We start from the raw sequence: 21631 nt of genomic DNA, 5'->3' as shown, positions 1-21631 counted from the left end.
TTATTATTGTTGTTGTTATTATCATGTTGTTGTTGTTACTATCATTATTAGCATAGAAGTAACAAGAAGAACAATACAATAATAATAATTTCATAAGCATGTTTAAGGAATATAACAAAATAAACAATTAGAAAGGAAGAAGTTTTACTGAAGTCGAAATAAGGAAGAGACTGCAGAAAATGGAAGTTCAGCAGATTTCATGAGACAGCCGACATTGGTCAAACTCACTTCTCACTTAATATAAGATGAGATGAGATGATGACGTCACTGCCTCACAAGTTTCTCTTTTCCTGCATTCAAATCTCGCAAAACTGTCTCTCTTCTGTAGTCCCTTCAAATACGAGAACACACATTGTACCCTTCTCTTCAAATCATTTTAATGTTACAAAGTTTTCGTGATGATATTCTTGATAGCAAACAGCAATTAAGTTAAAGCAACTGTCATCTACAGAAACATTCAAATCCAAACTTAAAAAGTATTTGTTTCTTTCACACTGAGGACTATAACTGCACTCTATAATCTTCGGAACAATTGTCTTCTTTATCTGGTATGTGTTTTTTTTTTTTTTTGCCATTTTCTTCTCTGTTGTCATGTTTGTACATTTACACTGTATGTATATATCTATCTTTTCATTTTGTTGAAGTGCCATGAGCACCGAAAGGTGGACCTGTGCGCTACACGAGTAGCCACTGTTTTTATTATTATCATCATTATTATTACCAGGTATTGTTATCAATATTATTATTATTATTATTATTATTATTATTACTATTATTATTATTATTATCATCATTATTATTATTATTATTGTTATTATTGTTATCATTATTATTATTATTATTATTATTATTATTATTATTATTATTATTATTATCATCATCATTGTTATCATTACTATTATTATCATTATCATCATCTTCATCATCATCGTCATCATCATCATCATTTAAACGGTCTTCTTAATCCAGGGTGGCCTCTTCAGTGTTGCTACTGCTCTACCAGAGAGCCCTGCCGTTGTCATTACCCTGTATAGCGTTGTCAGATACCCAGTGGCGGATCCAGAGGGGGCGCATCGGGCGCGCACCCCCTCTTTATCTTTTGTTAAAACAAAAGCTATAAAACAAAAGAAATAAAAAGAAAAATGGGGGAAAGCGTGCGCCCCCCTTTAATTTTGTAAAGGCGCCTCCCCTTTACGGAATTCCTGGATCCGTTCCTGCATTTACCCATTTATACACCTTGCCCAAGGATTCAGGCACTTCACAGGATTCGAACTGGGGACCTCCAGATGAAAGTTGAGAATCTTATCCACTATACCTTAGTGCCCCCACTAATTACGATTTTCATACGGGCCTTGTTGCTAGATATTTGTATCAAGCAAAGGGAGAATAGGGAGGTAATTCACTTTAAGTCTATATGGTGATGACACATCACTCACCAGAACGTTACTATGTGTCGAGTTCCACTATTCGTTTATTATATTCAGATTGTCGAAACCATTGCCAACAATGGGTCTGAAGCTGCCCATAAGTCTCCTCGATGTTTCTCGCCCAAAATAAAGTAAAAAAGTCTCCTGTCTGATGCATCTTAAGGTTTATTGAGGAGACGAATGTGGGCTTTGACATGACAGTAATGGCTGGCATGAATTTTAGCCGAATTCGGTAATGTTAAACACTGCGCGTCAAACAGGAAAAGTAAACCAGAAAGAACATGAGAGAGATAGAGACAGAAAGGGGGAGAACTAGGAGAGAGAAAAAAAAAATCGAGTCTGCCACGGAATGTTAGACTCCCCTTTGATTTTATTTCTTTCTTTTTTTTCTGAGGTTCGTCTTGGCCTCGCTCTGTACACCAATTCCCAGGTCGCGTGCCGACTTTATGATAGTTTTCCGGCCTGATTTGTTTTCGCGAAATCTGCTATGGTTTGCGGGACCTCTGTCATCGATTCCACGGACTAAAGCTTTAGCAGAACTCAAATGGTACACGTTGATTCTATCCAACCATATGGAACTTTGAACCAGTGTTTTGGCATCTCCCTCCCCCCCCCCCCCCCCAAAAAAAAGGCGCATATTTTTTTCATCATGTTCATGAAATGTATCCCGTGTTTCGTTTACTTGTTAACGATTTTAGGGTTTCACGTAAACTCTGAATTTGCTATAGTTTGAGAATGATATGATGGTTTATGGTAGGCTACTTACAGACTTATTGAAACTAACGAGGGAAATTGTTTTGTGTCATCGCATACATTCTATAAAGATTGCTTGAAAGGATTCAGAAAGAGTGCGAGTAGAAAAAAAAAACAGCGAAAAGCTCAAAATGAAATATGAAATTAACATATCAAAATATTTAATAGACTTCGAATAGACTGACATTTCGTTGTCTTGAAGCTGTTTTATTTCTTTATTTCTGAGATTACATGATAGCTTTGATAGTTTGATATTTTGATGTCTTTCTTATCATAAATACTTTAGATATTGTATTTTGATATGGTAAAACCCAATACGTAATAGTGTACTACTATTTTCCTGTTGAAGGTTATGTAAGCTATATTTTTTTTCCGAGCGTATAATCAGCATTCGAGATAAGGAGCAAAAGTTATAATGATCTAGGGGAAAAGGCCAAACGTATATTAATAGGGTTGTATATAGACAAGTCTATTTTATCGTTTTCATGTACAATGATTCAGAAGAGAAAATAATGGATATAATATCAATCGCATCAAATGAAACAAAAGGAAAAGTAATGACACAGATGACTACATACAGACACGTTTTGGGGTTTGTTTTTTCTTGGGCTTATGCGGTTTTCCTCTCTACCGAGAAATGGAGAATAAAGTTTGTTGGGTACTAAAGGAAAACTCGACCAACTTTCTGTGATAAATAATGTGATATTAGGAGGAAGAGATTGCACAGATCGATAAAAATGCAATTATCTATCTTTACACGCCCCTTCGAAGGAGGAACTTTTGCCTCTAACACAGATTATGGTAGCAGGCAGCGGAGTGTGGAGGAAATAAAGTGACATGTTTAACTTCCGTCTAGCGGCATATCTCCAGTATCGTGGTCTGTGTATATGCACCATTGAACACAGTCATGTGGATGTTTGGCACACATTCACACACACACACACACGCAAAAAGATGCGTATTAAAGGGTGGAATCAGTTGATTGGGCCCATTATAAATGGGAAATTCAAACTGCAAACAACTTAACTCGTTTCATATAGGCCACAGGCCGGATCCTTACGCGACTCAATATCTTTTCGAGAATCCCTTGTGGTAGCAGGACGTCACGGTTTTCTGGAGCATTGTGATTTGAAATTACCTTGACATTAGTCATTTGTGGATTTTTACGGAAAACATGCTGTCTTTACTATTTGGTCATCCCAACAGCATAGCAGACTGCTGCAACAGCGAGACTTGTTTTATTGTAAGCCTTGCTTTAGGTGTTGAACGAGTAGATGTGTTTTCTATAATGGCATAACCTGAAGCATTGAAATATTTCTATACATTTCAATACTGTTCAACATGCCATTGTAGTGTCTTTCCTCGGAAGCCAAAACTGAATAACCATCATGACCACAGGGCCCTATCCTTCCACTGTTTGCCATGCGCACAAACCAAAATGGTTTTACCTAAATTCATTCTATGCGCATGTTGCACTGCACAAAACTATTTTCATCGAGCTATGCATTCAGCCAGTCACCAAGAAAGTTTGATAATTTTGGTGCCGAAAGATCTAGCACATGATTTTGTGTGAGATTCACTGTCGGTTGCTGCGGTGCAAGGTAGCCCACTTATGTCTGACGTCACGTCTCAAGTCGAGCTAATTTAACCCGGAAGCGGTTACTGCAGTCTCGCCTTGCCTTACTCCGCGAGGAATTAGTGGGGTCATTTGGATCAAGTATACAAAGGTTGCATTCACAAGAACAATTTGGAAATCAGTCTTATTTTACAATTCTTTGGAAACAGGGATTATTCGCCGAATAATTAGATTTCGTTTGTGATTTCTGGTCTTTATCTTGACACCATGCAAATATTAATGTTTTCTTTTTGTTTGTGTTTATGTATGCAGGAAGCACTCAACGTAGTCTCGGATGACCAGTCGATGTTTGATAACACGTACGTGACAAAGACAAACACAATCGTTGCTTCACCGCCGACCAGCAGCATCCTCGTAACGTCTGGTCAGAAGCCTAAACACGCCGTCATCGCGTCTCCGACCAACGAGGCCCCCATCTGGAGTTCGTGTGTGCAGGAACAGAGAATGAAGCAGGAGATCGAGCAGCCATCGGCAGGCGGCCACGACGGGCTGCCCGCACCACAGGTCACCCGGGGTGAGCCCGAATCCCCTTTAGACTGTAGTGTGGCCAAGCCACGCCAACCACCTCACGGTGGTGCAGCTGGCGCCATCAATGCAGAACCATCTCAGGCTGCTCCGCCGTACCCATGTCCTCCTCAACCATATATTGGTACCACGGGTTCCACACCTGAGGAACGGTCGGCGTCGGCGGGTACCACGGGACGCTCCCCGCCACCAAACGTCACCACCAGTGAAAAAAGAGTAATCGTACCTGCAGGTGAGCCGGAAAAAAAAACACGCCTTGTCTCATTGACCCCTGTGTGTTCTCATAAATACCAGCATCATAAATGATTTGACACAAGAGTTTTTTGTCCTTAATTCCTCACGCCAGCTGCCAAGATCCAAGGTGACCAGCTGGCTGTGGAATTGGTAATGACAACCAGTAAAATCCTGCCATTGCCCATGATAATTTGTTAGTCGCAGACACAAATTCTGGGAGGGTATAGAAGTTGTCATGGATACATCGCTCCACGGACAATCAACTCTTGGTGGGAAAAGATTAGGAAAGTCGAATCGACAGAGGGCAGAACGGTTTTATTGTAGGAGTGAGACAGAGACTACACGGCTACTAGGAATGTTGACAACACGCTATCGTAACAAGGTGACAAACTATCATGCTGACCATTTCATAAAGAGAAGACTGTAAGATACAAAGAGGACGAGTTATTGAACCATTTCCAAATCCATGCCCCAGACATAATTATCATAATTATTATCTTATTTTCATGGTTAATAGTGTTGTTACTTCATGATATTTACTTACTTACTTCCACTTCATCTACTTCTACTATCATTATTATCATATTATTATTACTACTATTACTACTACTACTACTACTACTGACAGTAGTAATTATGTTAGTGAAATCTTTTTTGTTTCATAATTTTTTTGGATATCATTATTACTATTATCATTACTATTCATTATTTTACTATCTACTAGTATTATAAACGCCATAGCTGGTTCTGGTAAAGCATGTTTCCACTGTTAATACGGGGTAGTTAGCTCTTTACAACATCTTTATTACGTCAGTTGTTAGAATCAAAGCTGCAAAGGCTGCAACTTTAGTCCACTTCCAGTTATTTACAATTAACCTGACGGACTGATCAAGACTCGCAATGGATCTTTTTGTTGGTAGTCGATTGCTTTAATCTCACTTAGCTCAGGAAATACAGTGTTCTAGCCATAAGAAAATGATCAAACATTGACTTGCGCCTTTGTCTCTCAACCGATTGTCCGTGTTAGAAGTTTTTGACATTCTATCCCAGTCAATGCTTTGGGATGTTTGCTTCTCAGTATGTTATCATCATGTAGACCCTTAGAATTACATAGTGTTATGTCGACTTTCGTCTTTTAATAACATGGCGCGCTCGATCAGGATCGATCAATGATGAACGACGCTTGAATGGTCGTCTTCCTTTACAGATTGCCGATTTGACATCACGCCATAATCATGTCACTCAAATGCATCTCTCTTCAAAACCGCAAAAAGCCCGCCTGATCTCGGAATGAGCGTTCCACGACATACTCTCATTACAGCATCGCTTAATACCACGGTCTATGAATGATAAGGGGGAAGGGAAATGTTTAATTAGCTCATCGCTACCTGATAGAAGACCAGAAACCCTTCTCGGCATCCTTCGCCGGCAGCAAGGGACTCTTGAAGGAGGAGAGAGGACAGACTAGGGAGAGAAGAGGAAGATTCATTCATCGACTAATTAGATGAAATCGCATCACCTTCAAATTAAACCATCAATGATAACAATGGTGTCAATTAGTTAGGCAGATCGCGATGTTATTCGATTATCTCCGAATACCACTCTCAAGAATGATATCATAGTCAGACGCTTGGAGGAAGATATGAGAAAAGATCTAGACTTATTCAGCGTGAGGCACTTCATGCCATGTAAACAGATACGACTGTTCGGCATAAGCATTTCACATTACTGGCTGGAATGCCGTAATGTCAAGTTGAATAGACTGTGATTTAATCAAACTGCATGTTTGCATGTAACTGAAAGCACTAAAAAAAAATCGTTCTCATTTGGTTTTCAGTCAATAATGTATATCAAAAAGTTTAGGTGGCTTGACGAAAGATTATGTTATATATTCATTTGCATGCCCGTGGGACTGCAGGAATTTAATAGTCAGAAAGTAACGAGTGAGTTGGACATTGTTTGGGGATTCTCAGCTATATTGACACGCCGTCTAATATTTTCAAATACTGAATAATGAAAACTCATAACTTACTGTGCAGACTGAATGTCCTGCTATGTGAGTGATATTACCTGATGTCTCAGTCGACTTAATGTCTTCTTATTCAAAAGTTCAAACACTATACAAACTTTGTAAGTATGTCCGTAACGTCCGGGCTGCACTTTGTCGCCTCTTTTGTTAAATAAGAATAGATAGAAGAATTTCAAGTACAGATGAGCTTCTACCCTAAGAATTGATAAAAAAAAATTTAAAACCTTGATATCCTACTAAATATATTATTGCACTTCAGTGGCATGTGTATCGATTTAGGAATCGTTACTTTAAAACAAACGAAAAAGTTACTCAATTAATTGATCATTATATTAAAAGACCGGGTAGGGGAGGTGTCAGCTGGGTTTACCTGACAATGATTAGCAACATCGTGCCAGGGTGACTGAGGAGTAGATGACGACTAATGATTTAATGTCACAGAGTATCGTAAGTATCAAGTTTTTTATATATGTATTTTCAAACATAAATGAGCAAGTACTCTCTCATCATTTATGTAAAATGTCAACCTGCGCAAGAAATGATCTCGCCACATTATTATTTCTTTACATTAGTATTTGTTTGCTTTACTTTTTTCCAAGTAAATGACACTGAAATATCTTCAGTGAGTACTTTTATCGCACTATGATTACCGTTAAATAACTTTTAACGACAGACATCATGTACAGAAGCTAAACGCGCAACAGAAAGCAGGTTGACAAAATTAACAAATTTGATTTCATTTTATTTTTTGCGTCAATTTTGTACAACAGGAGTCAGATATACATACTGTACACAGTCTGCCGCTAGAGTAGATTGTACTAACTTCGAACAGAGACTTAACTTGACAATGAGGGTGGAGAGAAGCATGTTGTGTTGCCAGGAGACACAGCCTTTCTCATAACACTTGGAAATTTAGCCAGAGACACACCCATATCTCCTAAACAGCTTGTCTACAAAGTGATAGGACTTCCATCCCAGCAGGGCGTAAATCATATCCTCGTGCCACAGCTGCAAAGACTAACACAATCAGCATTTTTGAATCTTTCTCCTGAGTATGATCTCTTAGGCAGTAGTTAATCATGTTTGTCGTTTGATGCAGAGAAAATACAATAGGGAAAGAAAACAAATAGCGCTCTGTAACTTACTGAGTACATGCAGAAAGTATGATCTAAATCTGGAGACCATGCATGAGAACTTTCGAGATGATTAATCAATTTCGGAAACTTTCCGGGTAGCGAAATGGCGTTGAGATGGTCCCGATATAATCTCGCCAAACAGTTGATTGTCTTGGGATGGTCTTTTAATAGCCACCTCCCACTCATATAAACCTCCATAGCGTCATTACAGTCTGACGGGAATTTTAGAACACACAATAATGTGCTGGTCATCTAGCTGGTGTCCACTTAACTTAAATACAAATCGAAGTGGGGCTAGCGGAATATCTGCAACGTAAATGTCCGTGCTTATTACTATTTTCAATCTTATTCTTTCATTACTATCTGTAATCTATGACGTGAGTCTATTCTCTCTTTTCCTGTTACTGTATACATGTAGACCCATTATGTGTATGATTCACGTCAGTCGTCAGTTTTTCCTCCAGAACTTTGTATATCCACTAACCCGAGGTTTATTGTAGCAATGTACGTATGAGCATATTATATGTAAATATGAATATGTCTACATAATCATATTATTCGTTAATATATACTTGAAATTCATTTCACAGTTATTCAACAGCTTTTAGTGCTTTAAAAAGATGTAACACTTGAAGAGATTTAGGACAGCTTTACATTGTGCACGTAATATTGTCATTTTTACGCGACAGAATGTGATTATTAATAAAGAATAATGTTGGGGAGACATATACTGTACAGTATTCCCTGCTGGCTCTATATAGGCACTTCTTATAGTCGATCCGATGGCTCAGCAGCGGCTGTGGAGGGAGAGTGTTACTCTCTTTCCACCAAGTTATAGCACGGCATCGATTGGGAATCTGTCAGATTTGACTCGTGGAGAAACGAACAAAGGGAAAGGATCGTTAGCTTGGGAGACGGTGGCGTAGAGAGATGAAGTCACGTGACACGAGGGTGTTGGTATGTCGGGTAAAACACCTGCTCCGTGTAAAGTATTATTGTTGCTGGGTTGGGAGAAAGTGGCGCCTCCGAGAACGTCAAGCTCGCTCGACACACGCTGTGTACTTTAACGCACAATGTGAGACACATTGCAATGTGACCATGTCTTCATCCTGGGTATTTTTGTACTCACAATATTCCTGCGGTTGTTGTAAACACGTGGCGTTCAATGCAGTCAAATTAACACTGTTAACACATCGCGTCACCGTTTTTGTTTCTTTACATTACGCTTAATCATTCCTACCTGTCTCCCGCAAATCTGTCAAATTTTTCTACTCGCTCTGTCCTCCTGACAGAGGAGCTAAAACTAAATTCTCTCATCTGGTACAGCATATCCGTCATAGTACCGAATAGTTTGTTTCTTTCCTCAATACAATGTGTCATGACACTTTGGTTCTTCAATTATTGTTAACGAAGGAATTAAGATCAATACAAAAGTTGCAGATTATGTTCGTGTATCCTTTTTTTCGAATTGGCTCTGAACCATAGCCTTTAAAACATAGAAAGTAAACTTTAGAAGGGAAAATGTTGAACATAACTGCTTTGTAGGTTTGATCTTTTGGGAGGAGTGCTGACAAGCCAACCAGTATTGAGTGTATTGCACTCTGACTGAATCAAAACATACAGTGTGACGTCTGATGGAGAATGATGTAGACTCCCACGGGTTACTGTTCGTAGCTCCTTCTGTTTAGTGTTAATGGGGTCTTGTCATGATCACCATGTACTAATTCGTCTTCTCTCTCCCCGCACGTATCAGTTTGTTCTCTCTTTTTGTGTCAAGAGAAAGTCGTTTACCTCCCTAATAAAATGGCCTTTGCCAGATTCTGCCGGGCCAGGGCTGGCCCGTATGTCTGGGCGCTGAGGCCTATTCGATGTGACGCGAACGGGAAACGGCTAGCCCCCAGTCGCTTAGATAAGCATCAGGCCCGAGAAGAGGGAGCTCGCCAGCGGAAACCCACTAATAAGATATATGAAATACTATCTTCCTTCGAAGCCGCGACGAGGTGCCTGCGCTAGCCAGGCCGCTGGAGCACGGTCAAAGGGATTGACGAGAGTAACTCTGAGAGCCCCGTATTCACGGTGGCTTTAAAGTTGTACGAGAAAGAAAGAGTTCGCCGGTGATGTACATCAAAAGTCGAAATACTTTACTCTGTTTGGGCAGACGTCTAAACAAACCCTAACACCCCCGTCCTTAGTGCCTAAGTGCTAAGCCCAATCGGTGTTTTGCCTAATACTTGGCCTTGGGGATTTGTCTCAATAATTTAGAGACGAGTTAAGTACAGATTTATCCAGCACAGCTTTATATCGCTTTTGGATTGATCTTCGCTGTCCTCGTTATCATTTCAACTTGAAGTTTTCCATTTTGGGGGATGAAAGAAAAAATGACCAACACTTTTTTCATCCGATATACGGGTTGAAATGGCAGCGACCTAACAGCCAAGTTTCATTGCCACAGAGTCGAAACCAACATTTAACGTATTAATAAGTTCACAATCTGTTTTCTCTTTCTTGGTTCCATGGATGTTTTTTTTTTCCTCTCTCTCACTCACTTTCCGCCTGGGGCCCGGTTTTCTGGTCGGGGAAATAGGAAATGGAGCATCCAGTTCGGTGCCTAGACGTATTCTGCGATGTGATAAAACGAGATGAAATAGAATTGAGGTTTGACGCAACGAGCAGATGCATTAGAAGCAATGCTGGTACTTTTGCGAGAAGATGAAGATGAATTATCACTTTTTCATTATACGCTGCAATGGTTTAGGCAATACTTAATTCCGTTCCCTTTCTAGTGTCTCCGTTAATCCGTCCTGAAATTAACTTGACTCCTGGTATTTGATACCCACCACACTGACCTAGGTAACCTGAGGTAACGACAAACATGATTTAAAACAATACACCTGCGTTTGATTTCCAAGACTATCACGATGGACAGACCTCAGAAAAAGCAACTCACGAACAAACAAACAACAGCTACGCTCAAGCTCGTACAATGCAATATATAGATCTGAAGCTTCACTTCATCAAGACTTTTTTTTGAGTTTGCTTCCTTCATCGTCTGACCGGTTCGGCTCTGTTTCTTTATCCTTTTCATGTCTTTCGAAAGTTATTTTTTTATCTAATAAATTTAGGACTACACACGTGAATAATTCTAAATCCATAGTACACCACCCAATAAGAGTAGCGACACAACTTTATTTCATTGATAAAAAGATACTGTCAGATATGTCAGATATGTAATCGGACTGCACTTTTTCACGAAGTCTACAAGTTGTTATCATCCAATAAATTAAAGAAGAAAAAAAGTTTGTTTGTCTTCTTCTCTTCTTTTTTTTTTTGACTCTCAGCCTAACTTGAAATTCTATTGTCATTCGTGTATCTCACTATGAAAAAGAAATCGCGTAGTGCAGTAGGCAGACTATGTTTGTCACAGCCGAGTTTCCAGGGGGCGACGTGCCCTATCAAACAGGGTAACTCCCCCGGGCCGTCACGGGTTATAAATAGGATGTCAGCGTCAGCCCCGAAAAGACAAAATGTAAACACGGAGGCTGAGCTCGCAACCTATTCTCGGCAGTTCAATCTCACTCCCTCTCTCCCTCTCCCTCACTTTCTATCAATCCCTGCCTATCTGCATAATCTATCTATCTTATATATACCATCCCATTTATTCATTTATTTATCAATCTATCTTTCTACCATTATCTAGCGATCAATGTATTTATTTATCTACCTATTAATCTATCAATCTACATGTGTCATTTCCGATTTATAGATACAGTTTAGTATTTTTTTAGTTAAAGTCTGTCTGCTATGCATCTTACAGATAACATTAAATCAGATTTTGAATTCACACCAGCAATCAAATCAATATAGAACGCACAATGATTTTGCTCACAATTTGTATCCTATAGTATCAATGTTTCATAATTGTCGCGCCGATATTGCTTTATACACCTTTTTCATTTTCTCAAGTTATATCTGTTGTATGAATAATTCAAAACTTGCGTCACAGACATGGGAAATGTATGTCTTTACTCCAAAATCTTTGGACAGTATACAAGCCTTGCAAGATGTAGAGCTCAGCTAGGACTTACTCCAGGGACTCATTCACAAATTAGCTCGAAAATTAGTCGTGGCAGAGAATTATCATGTGACAGACTCGGGCGATGAATGATTTATGCTGTTTCCATGGCTACCAGGTGGTTCTACACTGTCACGTGACCACGTCAGCTAAATCAGCTTCGTCCGTTTCTACTCAATATTGATTGAAGAACCCGAAGCGTACCTTTTGATATCGTAGTGAATAAGAGCAGACAACATATTTTTTGAATCAGGGGAATTAGATCGAATTATGAAATTCGGCAATAAAATTAGGAGCGGGTATCGGGTTACATGTTGGCCAGTCTTCTCTTGGGAGGCGCGGTATAATTCTTAATAGGACTATCATTCGTGAACTCGAGAAGCATGACTTGGGTAATGAAGTCTGCCTAAATTAGACTGTTTTTGTGCGTACATGGCATGTATGACCACAAACCAATAACGTATATGTTATTGTAGCCAAGGCTTGAGTAGGACAATAACAACCGTTTCCTCCGTCGCATTCTAAAGACATTCTTTGATTACTTCTGAATTCATTTATTTTTGTGGCTACGTAGATATACTGAGCTGACGATGGGAGATAATAATCAAGCATATTATCATCTGCTCTCCTAAAAGTGTCTGTATGATGAGTGTCAACAAGGACCGTGTGTATGACGCAGCAGTTTACCATTATTATGTCTTTTCCAAATAGGACACACACATACTAACATAAATTCTATCTTCAGAACTTAACACTCATGATGACGAAAGCAAAGAAATATGTTACAGCAAACTAATTAATTAACAAGCTGAGAGATAATAAAGATCGAACAAACGAATACTATAGAACGTGATATTAATTACAAAGCGATCAGCTGGTAGGGACTATTGATATTAGATGGTAACACGATACACATTAATGAGTTTCTACATTTGATATGCTTTTCACTCTAACTGCTGTAACGGTAAAAGTTTAAAAAAGAAGAAGCACGTTAATTGGCGTTGTGTGTCGCAGAGTCGAGTCCACTTGCGTCGTTAATCACTATAGAAATAGCAAAAACATTAACATCACGAAGAGTATATTAATAACCAATAGCCAATAACTACGATAACACACCATCATGAACAAGGACTTTCAAGAATGACGAAAGAGGTTCTCTTCTTTATCTGTAATATCATCACAAGATGGTCGTTTTAAACTCTTCCAATCTAAATACACTGCGACCTGTGTCCTGATGAGCGACAAGCGTTCGACGGAAATCAGAATCAATTGTTGAGCATGTCTTCTTTGTGTGCCGAGTTGGGAGTTGTGTGCACGGGCGAACATTATGAGGGTAGCCTCGCACGATGCCCTGCGTGCACTTCTCAACGGAGGAATACCGACGCCTTGCCGGTGCGATAGTAACTCGTGTTGCAAGAATGTGCTCTTTCGCATCACTTGCTTTCCAACCACCTTGATAGCTCTTAGAATCAAATTGCTCGTCATGTTTGTTGACATTGATATTTTCCCCTGGTATTAGAATAGCAAAGAGTTCTGGTGAAGATCCGACACGGTTTTATCGCTGATTTTGTTTCTTCTTTGTAAATGCTGTAGAATCGGCGCAAAGGAATACGCTGCGATATGTCGCGGAATTGCTCATTTAGAAACAATGTATGGTTATAATCTTTTTTTTTTACAAAGCAAGTTTTTCAGCGGTTGCGAAGGGATACAGTCGTACGAGTAGTTAAACTGGGTAAACATGATAAACCTTTCCGTGTTAATAGTTGTCATAATTTTATTTTGTCTTCCGTTCAGTCAAATAACGTCATGCTTAATTCATATATTTGTGCATGAATGTCTTAAACTTTCATTAACTGTGTTAAATCATTGTAAAGTGACATAACTGACGATAAATGTAGATGGACCACAGTTAATTTTGGGGTTTGGTACATCTTTCCTCATCAGATCCTAACATGTGGACAGCGGAACATGTTCAACAGTGGGTGCAGTGGGCAGTGCGGGAATACAACCTTCAAGATGTCCAGGTCTCTCGCTTCAACATGGACGGCAAGCACCTCTGTAAGATGACGCGGGAAGATTTCGGTCGGCTGACCAACAACTTCAACGTGGATGTACTCATCTCTCACCTCAACTTCCTCAAACAATGTGAGAAACGATGACATTTGTTTCCTTTCTCTCTCTCTCTATCTCTCTCTAGTGACAAACATAGGTCTTGCAAACATGGCACCTAGTGCAAGGTGTAGGCTGTTTGAGTTTGTTTCAGTCATCTGAAGTGGAAATTTCCAAACTTAGATCAGGAAAATGTTAATGTACGGTATGATATTAAGTCAAAAAATGATAAACGAAAATTAAGGCAGATTATAACTAATGGTAACAAATCCAACGGCATTACGTTGTAAGCCTTTATTCTCAGGTAGCTTGGGGCATTTATCTCCAAGGATAAAAGACAGTTCAAGATGCACTCCAGAATCTACCAGGACTGCTTCCTTCCCCTTGATGCTATCAAATCATCGCAGCGCATTAATAAACTTTCTTACACATTATACTAAGAACTAAAAATCCAAGAAACCAAGCGTTGTCGGTTGAGTACTATTACGTAACAATCGTAATACTTAGTGCATCCTCACAGAGTCCCTCATGAAAAAGGAGGTCAAAAGATATTTGATGCTTCTACAAATTTCCGTAGTCAGTCTGGAAATGAATTCAATAGGATTTTGGAGAGCTAATAATATAGCTTAGTGAATTAGACAACGGACTCTCAATCTTGAGTTTCTAAGTCATATTCCGTTGACGGAGCAATATGGCGGCGGGTAGAGCGACACGTGCTGTGACAGTGCTCTGAGGAAATTTCATATCATGCCCTGATTTACGCCATTTCAAGTAATTAACATATAATCATATAGTCAGACTATCATTTTGGATCCTCTTGGTTCAAACATGGACTCTGGTTCAGTCTCCAACAGCCCAGTGAAGAAAAAGTTGAAAACTGATAGTGGAAATATGGTCGGCGTGGCCGAAGGTACGGAAATCGACAATGACGCTCCCCGGTGGTTTAAGGCGTACGAGGCTAGGCAAATCGCCCGTTTTGAGCAACTTACTGCTCAGTGCGCGGATACTCATGGCGTGCTGCAACACAACATAGACGAAGTAAGTGCCAAAGTTGATAGTCTGTCGGTGGCTTTAGCCAAGGCTGAGGACCGAATTGACGATCTAGAAAATAGATCTAGGAGAAATAACATTGTAATTTACAACCTACCCGAAGGGGATAAGGAGGAGAATAACACCACGCAAGTAGTGAAGCAGTTTCTTCAGATCGCCAAAGTTGATGTCGACATTGATAGATGCACTTCAAGAGTACACCGAACGCCCACCTATCGTAGCAACAGGCATGATGCACAACAGAGACCCAGGCCAGTGCATGTTGGATTCAACCACTACAGGGATAAAGAAAGAGTGAAAAGGGAGTTGATCCGCTTCGTGTCGAGCAAAGAAGAAAGGGAGAGGAAGATCTTCATCAGTGATGATCTGTCAAAGCGTGTTTTGGAGCGAAGAAAAGCTCAGATGTCATCCTTCAAAGCGCTCAGGGAAAAGGGTCTGAAACCCTTTTTCATTTTTCCCGCTATACTGAAAGCCAAGGACTCTAGTGGACGGATCATAACACCATCAGACCCACCAGCTGTTGCAGATCAGAAGCAATCAAAATAAGATACCAACAAGAATCCTCGTTGGATTTCAAATAGCGATGAAGAATCAAGAGTACATCATGGTTTTATTTTGTGTCCGTGATAGTGATTTTTAACAGATCATTGGATATAAATGTAAAGAAATCTGTCACCCAAATATGAACGAGATCAAACAAGAGGATCATATTGTCACAGCTTTGTACAATATTTTGGATCGTATCATAAAATGTTATGACTATTCCATGTTTGCTTTTAAGTTTATTTGTTTTCATAAGTATGTTTGTTTTTAAATATGCTTGTTTTAATGTCTGACTATAGTAACTGGATAAAGGGCATGAAAAAGATGTTGCCCACAAACACCAAGCCAGAGAAGTGTGCATTGTGCAGGTCCGTGGTTTGATTTGAGGCCTGCATTTTTCATCTTGCACCACATTTTGCTCAGTTTGTTCTTTCATGATTTCACCAATGCTTGGTTTTAGTTCTTTTTTCTTTTATTGTTTTTTACTTAATTTTTTCTTTTTGTTTGGCAGACATTGCATAATCTATTTTCAAGGCAACCTAGAAATGTATTATATATTATATATATTTTGTTTGGCTTTGAGTATTGTACACTTTCCTTCATGGGCTCGGCCCTTTTGTTTTGCCATATATGTTTTAATGGTATTATTAATAGATGTTTTTTAATGTATATAAAACTACATTCGTTCAATTGTCGAGGGTTGCAGGATTATGTGAAAAGGAGAAAGATTTTTCATTACTTTCGCTCTCTTAATTGTGATATTTTGTTTCTCCAAGAAACGCATTGCAGTGGAGAGGATGAAAAATTGTGGCACTCTCAATGGGGTGAACATGCCTTTTTTGCTTCATTTACCTCCAATAGCCGTGGGGTAGCAATCCTTATTAGGAATTCAATAAATCTCAAGGTGAAATCCATTTTTAGAGATCCCAATGGTAGATTTTTAATTTTGAACTCCACTCTCAATGAATTCCCCCTAACTCTTGTAAATGTATATGCTCCTAACAATGACGATTCTGAGTTTTTACTTCATTTGTTTGCTGAAATTCATAAACTTGATGTTTTTTCCCTGTTAGTAGCTGGTGATTTCAATACTGTTCTTGGCCCTCTTGATTACCAAGGTTCTAGGAATAAACATTCTAATATAAAAGCAAGTGAAATGCTTTCTGCATTGATGGACGAATTTGGTTTGTGTGATATCTGGAGACTTTTTAATCCTAATTTGAAAAAATATACAAGACACCAAAAAACACCTCAAGTTTTATCTAGGTTGGATTTTATTTTAGTCTCAGATAACTTTGTAAATAACTGTAAAGAAACTAAAATTTTGCCTGGAATTAATTCTGATCATTCAACTGTTTCTGTTTGTTTCAATGATAATCAGCCTCCCAGAGGCAGAGGATATTGGAAACTGAATACGTATTATTTACATCATGATACAGATTTTATTAATTTAATAAAGGAAAAAATTAAGGACTTTAAGATCATTCATAAAGACTCCCAATGTGATTCTAATATATTGTGGGATTCTTTAAAATGTTTCATCACTGGGGTCGCTATTGAATATTCTGCACGAAAAAAAAGGGATAGAAATAAAGAGAAAAATGAATTATTAGAAAGCATTGACAAGATTAAATCAAAACTGTCAAACAACTCTGTTTTACCTGACGACCCTTTGTACTCACAACTTGAAGAATTGGAAGATAAATTGGATAAAATTTTTGATTTTGAAACAAAAGGACTAATAATAAGATCAAGGGTGAGATGGTTAGAAGAAGGTGAAAAAAGTAACAAATATTTTTGTAACTTGGAAAATAGATCTTGGCAAAAGAAAAATATAAATAAATTGAAAGATAATGATAATAATGTGATTACAGATTCTAAAGATATTCTGAATAATATTTATGAATTTTACAGTAGGTTATATTCAGTTCCTAATACCGATTTTGATAATGAAGCATGTGAAACATATTTGAATAATATTTCCATACCTCTCTTACATGAGGATGACAAACAGTTATTGGAGGCTCCCCTTACCAAAAATGAAATATTTAATGTGGTCAAGTCCATGAAAAAGAATAAAACCCCGGGGTTAGATGGATTGCCTATTGAGTTTTACATTGTTTTTTGGAGTGATATTTGTGATATGCTTGTAAATTCCTTTAATTTCTCTTTGCAAAATGGTTTAATGTCAGCCTCCCAAAGGAATGGTATAATAACCCTTCTTCCCAAAAAAGATAAAGACCCCCTGTTAGTAAAAAATTACAGACCTATTACTCTTTTGACTACTGATTATAAAATTCTAGCCAAATGCATAGCCAACCGATTGAAACGTTGTCTGGATTATCTCATTCATGTGGACCAATCTGGTTTCTTGCAAGGGAGAAATATTGGACACAACATCCGTTTTATTTTAGATATTATTGAATATGCTGAAGCTTATGACATTCCTGGTTCAATTATTTTGCTTGATATTGAGAAGGCATTTGATAGTGTTTCCCATGATTTCTTATTTAAAATCCTTGAAAAATTCAATTTTGGTCATAAATTTATTGATTCTATTAAAACCTTGTATTCAGCTCGTCAAAGTTATGTAATAAATAATGGGTTTTTATCCAGTCGTATTTTTATGAAGAGAGGAATTTTTCAAGGGTGCCCAATTTCACCTTATCTCTTTCTTCTCGTAATTGAGATTATGGCACTGTCCGTACGACAAAATGACCTAATAAGAGGTATCTCATTTGTAGATGAAGAAGCCAAAATTTCTCTTTTTGCAGATGACTCTGTCTGTTTTATTGATGGGTCTAATATTTCTTTTTCTCAGTTATTTGAAACTCTATCCAATTTTGGCCAGTACTCTGGATGTAAACTTAATTTTAGTAAAACGGAGGCTATATGGATTGGCGCAAAAAAGGGATGTTTGGATTTCCCATTCACCAGTCATGGTGTATCCTGGCAAAAGTCAGACTTTAATTGTTTGGGTGTTAGATTTTCTTTGAATGTTCACCGTATGTTTGATTTAAATTTTAATAGTAAATTGAACAGAATTGAGCAAACATTAAACTGTTGGCGAATGAGGAATCTTTCTCTAATAGGTAAAGTGTGTGTTGTTAAAACTTTGGTATTACCACAATTGATATTTCTATTTTCTGTGCTTTGTATTAGAATCCCTCGTTCCTTTTTCCAAAAGTTAAATACAATCTTTTTTAGATTCATCTGGAATGGAGGCAAGGACAGAGTCCAGAGACAGATTGTGTGTAATAATTATGCTGAAGGTGGTTTAAAAATGATCGATCCTTTATCTTTTGCCAATGCCCAAAAGTTGGTTTGGGTAAAACACCTCCTTGATGTAAATTTTGTTGCCCCTTGGAAATCTATTGAATTATTCTTTTTGCAAAAATTTAATGCTGAAATTTCATTTTTGTGGAATTCCTTTGCTCCAGAAAATATTCTTAATTCACTTGGCAGTACACAACTTGCAGAATCTCTCCGTGCATGGTATATATATCGAGAAGTAGCTACTGTAGAGTTTTATGGCCATAAATTTTCAGATTTAAGTGCATGTCAGTGTCTTTGGTTTAACCGGCTTATTCGTTCAAAATTTAAATCGTGTTTATTTTATGAATCCTGGTTCGATAATAATATTCTTACCATGTCGGATTTATTCAACCCTCCTTTAACAGGTCATAAATTATTCGAAGAATTAGTTTTAGATTTTGGCATTCCTTTGAGTGATAGAAGAAAATTTAATTTCTTGATAAAAAATATACCTGAAAAATGGATTAGGAATTTTGACAAAGATATTTTTGGAGTTCATGAAACTATAGTTCAAAAGCTTTTAAGCACAAAGAAAGTTCCAAAGAATGCATATGATATTTTAATAGGCTCCCATGTTCCAGATAAGAGATATCAGTATTGGGGTGATAAAATACCCGTGCCTGTTAACTTAGACTGGGAGAAAATACATATTTCTAATTATTTTTGTACCATTGACACAAAATTGAGATCATTTTATTTTAAAATCTTCCATAAGGCAATTGCTTTAAATCAATTTCTTTATAAAATTAATAGAAGAGATTCTCCAAAATGTTCATTGTGTGATACTGGGGACGAAACAATGATTCATTTATTTTGTGAATGTGATAAAGTCATTTTAATCTGGCAAGGGGTTTTGGATGTAATCTCACAGAAATGTGAGAATGTTTGCAATGTAACCAATTTTGAAAAATTATTTGGCATTTGTAGTGATAAATTTGTTACGTATTTGTTTTTGCTTGTAAAATACTACATTTATACTTGCAAGTTTAATAACAGTCTCCCCAATTTTACTGCATTTAAATGCTTTGTTAGGAAACAGAAAGAAGTTGAATATTTCTCTGCTAAAAAAAGAAACAAATTGCCCGTGCACTTTAAGAAATGGCGATTTGATTTATAATTTTCCCTCACTTTTTCTTTCTTTCTATCTCATCAAATTTGTATATGCGAGCCATATTTTATTTTGGATGATGGGTTTTGATATATTTTACTTTGTTGTTTATTTTGAGTGATGCGATGTACATGTATGCATTACACTTTATATTGTAGTTCAATGCCTGCTCCTTTTGCTCATTTATATTCATCCCTACACTTGTACTAAATGATTTATTGCCTGTGCTGATATACTTCTGCAACCCTCGACAAAAGTGGTGCACACTGCCACTCTTCCTTTATTTTTTTCCTTGTTAAGATCTTGTTTATGCTATGTACCTGTAATACCATAATTATAAAGTATAAGTACAATGCTCAGTGTTATACTGCATATTCACATACTTTAGTACCTTTAATTTATTTATACTTCCAAGGGCGAGCTCCCCGATTAATTATGACATCTTGACTCACAAGGCCTTTGCGAGCAAATAACAATCTGCTTTTAAAATGTCCTTTGAATTTTTAACCTTCCAATGGAATAATACATCTATATACGATTGTACATGTACGTATTTTGGGATGATTGGATGGGGGAGATCGAGTGGCGGAGCGATTCCCTTTATAACAGTGATTTCGAGTGTTGTTTCGGGATACAATGGAGGTTGAATATACATGTATGTTAAATGTGCATGGGGGTGAGAGAGAGAGGAGGGGAGAGAGAAGGGGAAGGGGGAGAGAGTTTGTTTCAGGTGGCTGCGTTAGCTAAGAAAAGTTGATCTGGTGGTATAAACTCTATTATGTAGATCGCTCCGCTAGTCGACCTTCAGACTCCAATCGCCTTCAGTACATCAAAGGAATGCCAGCTGGTTGCGCACATCAAAGGATGTTTTGTAATTTATTGGGGTCAAATGAAGTGCAGGGCCAAAATACCAAACTGGAAGTTAAACATAAGACATAATGTGAATACCTTAGCTTTTCTTCCTGAGTTTCGGAGCTCAGCTCTTGAATGATACATGCATTTTATCTTTGTTCTGCCCTTTATTATTATTATTGTTATTATTTCTTCTTTTATTTTTGTGATTTGTATGCTAATCTTGTAAAATCATTTGTAAATGTGATTCCTCATTGATTTTTGAATAAAAACAAAATTATAAAAAAAAAAAAGTCATATTCCGTTGACAGCAATTAGGTGAGCCCTCCGGCAAAACACGTGCTCCTATTTGACTAAGTTCATCAGTAGGGGGACGTAAAACATTAGTCCCGTGGTCGCTTTCTTCTTCGAAATTGTCTCTTTTCTAGTTTCCAAAGGAAGCAAATACCAACTCCAAGTCAAAGTCCAAAAGTGTTGATAAATCGGGATAACGCGAGGATCTTTACTCCTACGCGGGGACAAGCACTGAGGTGATAACGCCCTCTATTGTTCCCCTCAGAGAAGGATAAATGGTTGCTACGTCGTTACCAAAATTTGCGAGGCAGTGATAATATGTCACTCATTGTGGTTTTGTCTCAATATCGACGGTATTTAATGCCAGCACATTCATATTTTTTTTTAATCGCTATTCATACGTTTACCTCTTAAATATCTGATAAGCTGAGCTTTGAAGTAAATGCGATATTGATTACAAGTGATTAGAGCTAAAACTGAATGGGAATGGTAAGAAGTATACGGACAAGTCCTGATCTACCCTTAAAGACCTTCTGTCGTCCAAAATA

General features: G+C 37.8%; 1 protein-coding gene across 3 annotated transcripts in view; it reads left to right on the top strand.

The window, feature by feature from the left end:
• The window catches only part of LOC139730000 (transcriptional regulator Erg-like), a 156110-nt gene that overhangs the window by 70730 nt on the left and 63749 nt on the right, over positions 1-21631 (top strand). For all 3 annotated transcript variants that reach the window (XM_071640922.1, XM_071640921.1, XM_071640920.1), the window contains exons 2-3: positions 4069-4573; positions 13757-13957. In XM_071640922.1, coding sequence (XP_071497023.1) covers positions 4069-4573; positions 13757-13957 — 706 coding nt within the window. The remainder of the gene's footprint in view (positions 1-4068; positions 4574-13756; positions 13958-21631) is intronic.

The sequence above is a fragment of the Diadema antillarum genome, unplaced genomic scaffold (assembly GCF_040938485.1).
Source record: "Diadema antillarum isolate AM-2024a unplaced genomic scaffold, OU_Dant_1.0 seq00000285_RagTag, whole genome shotgun sequence".
Classification (NCBI taxonomy): Eukaryota; Metazoa; Echinodermata; class Echinoidea; order Diadematoida; family Diadematidae; genus Diadema; species Diadema antillarum.
This window is presented reverse-complemented; position numbering and strand designations above follow the sequence as displayed.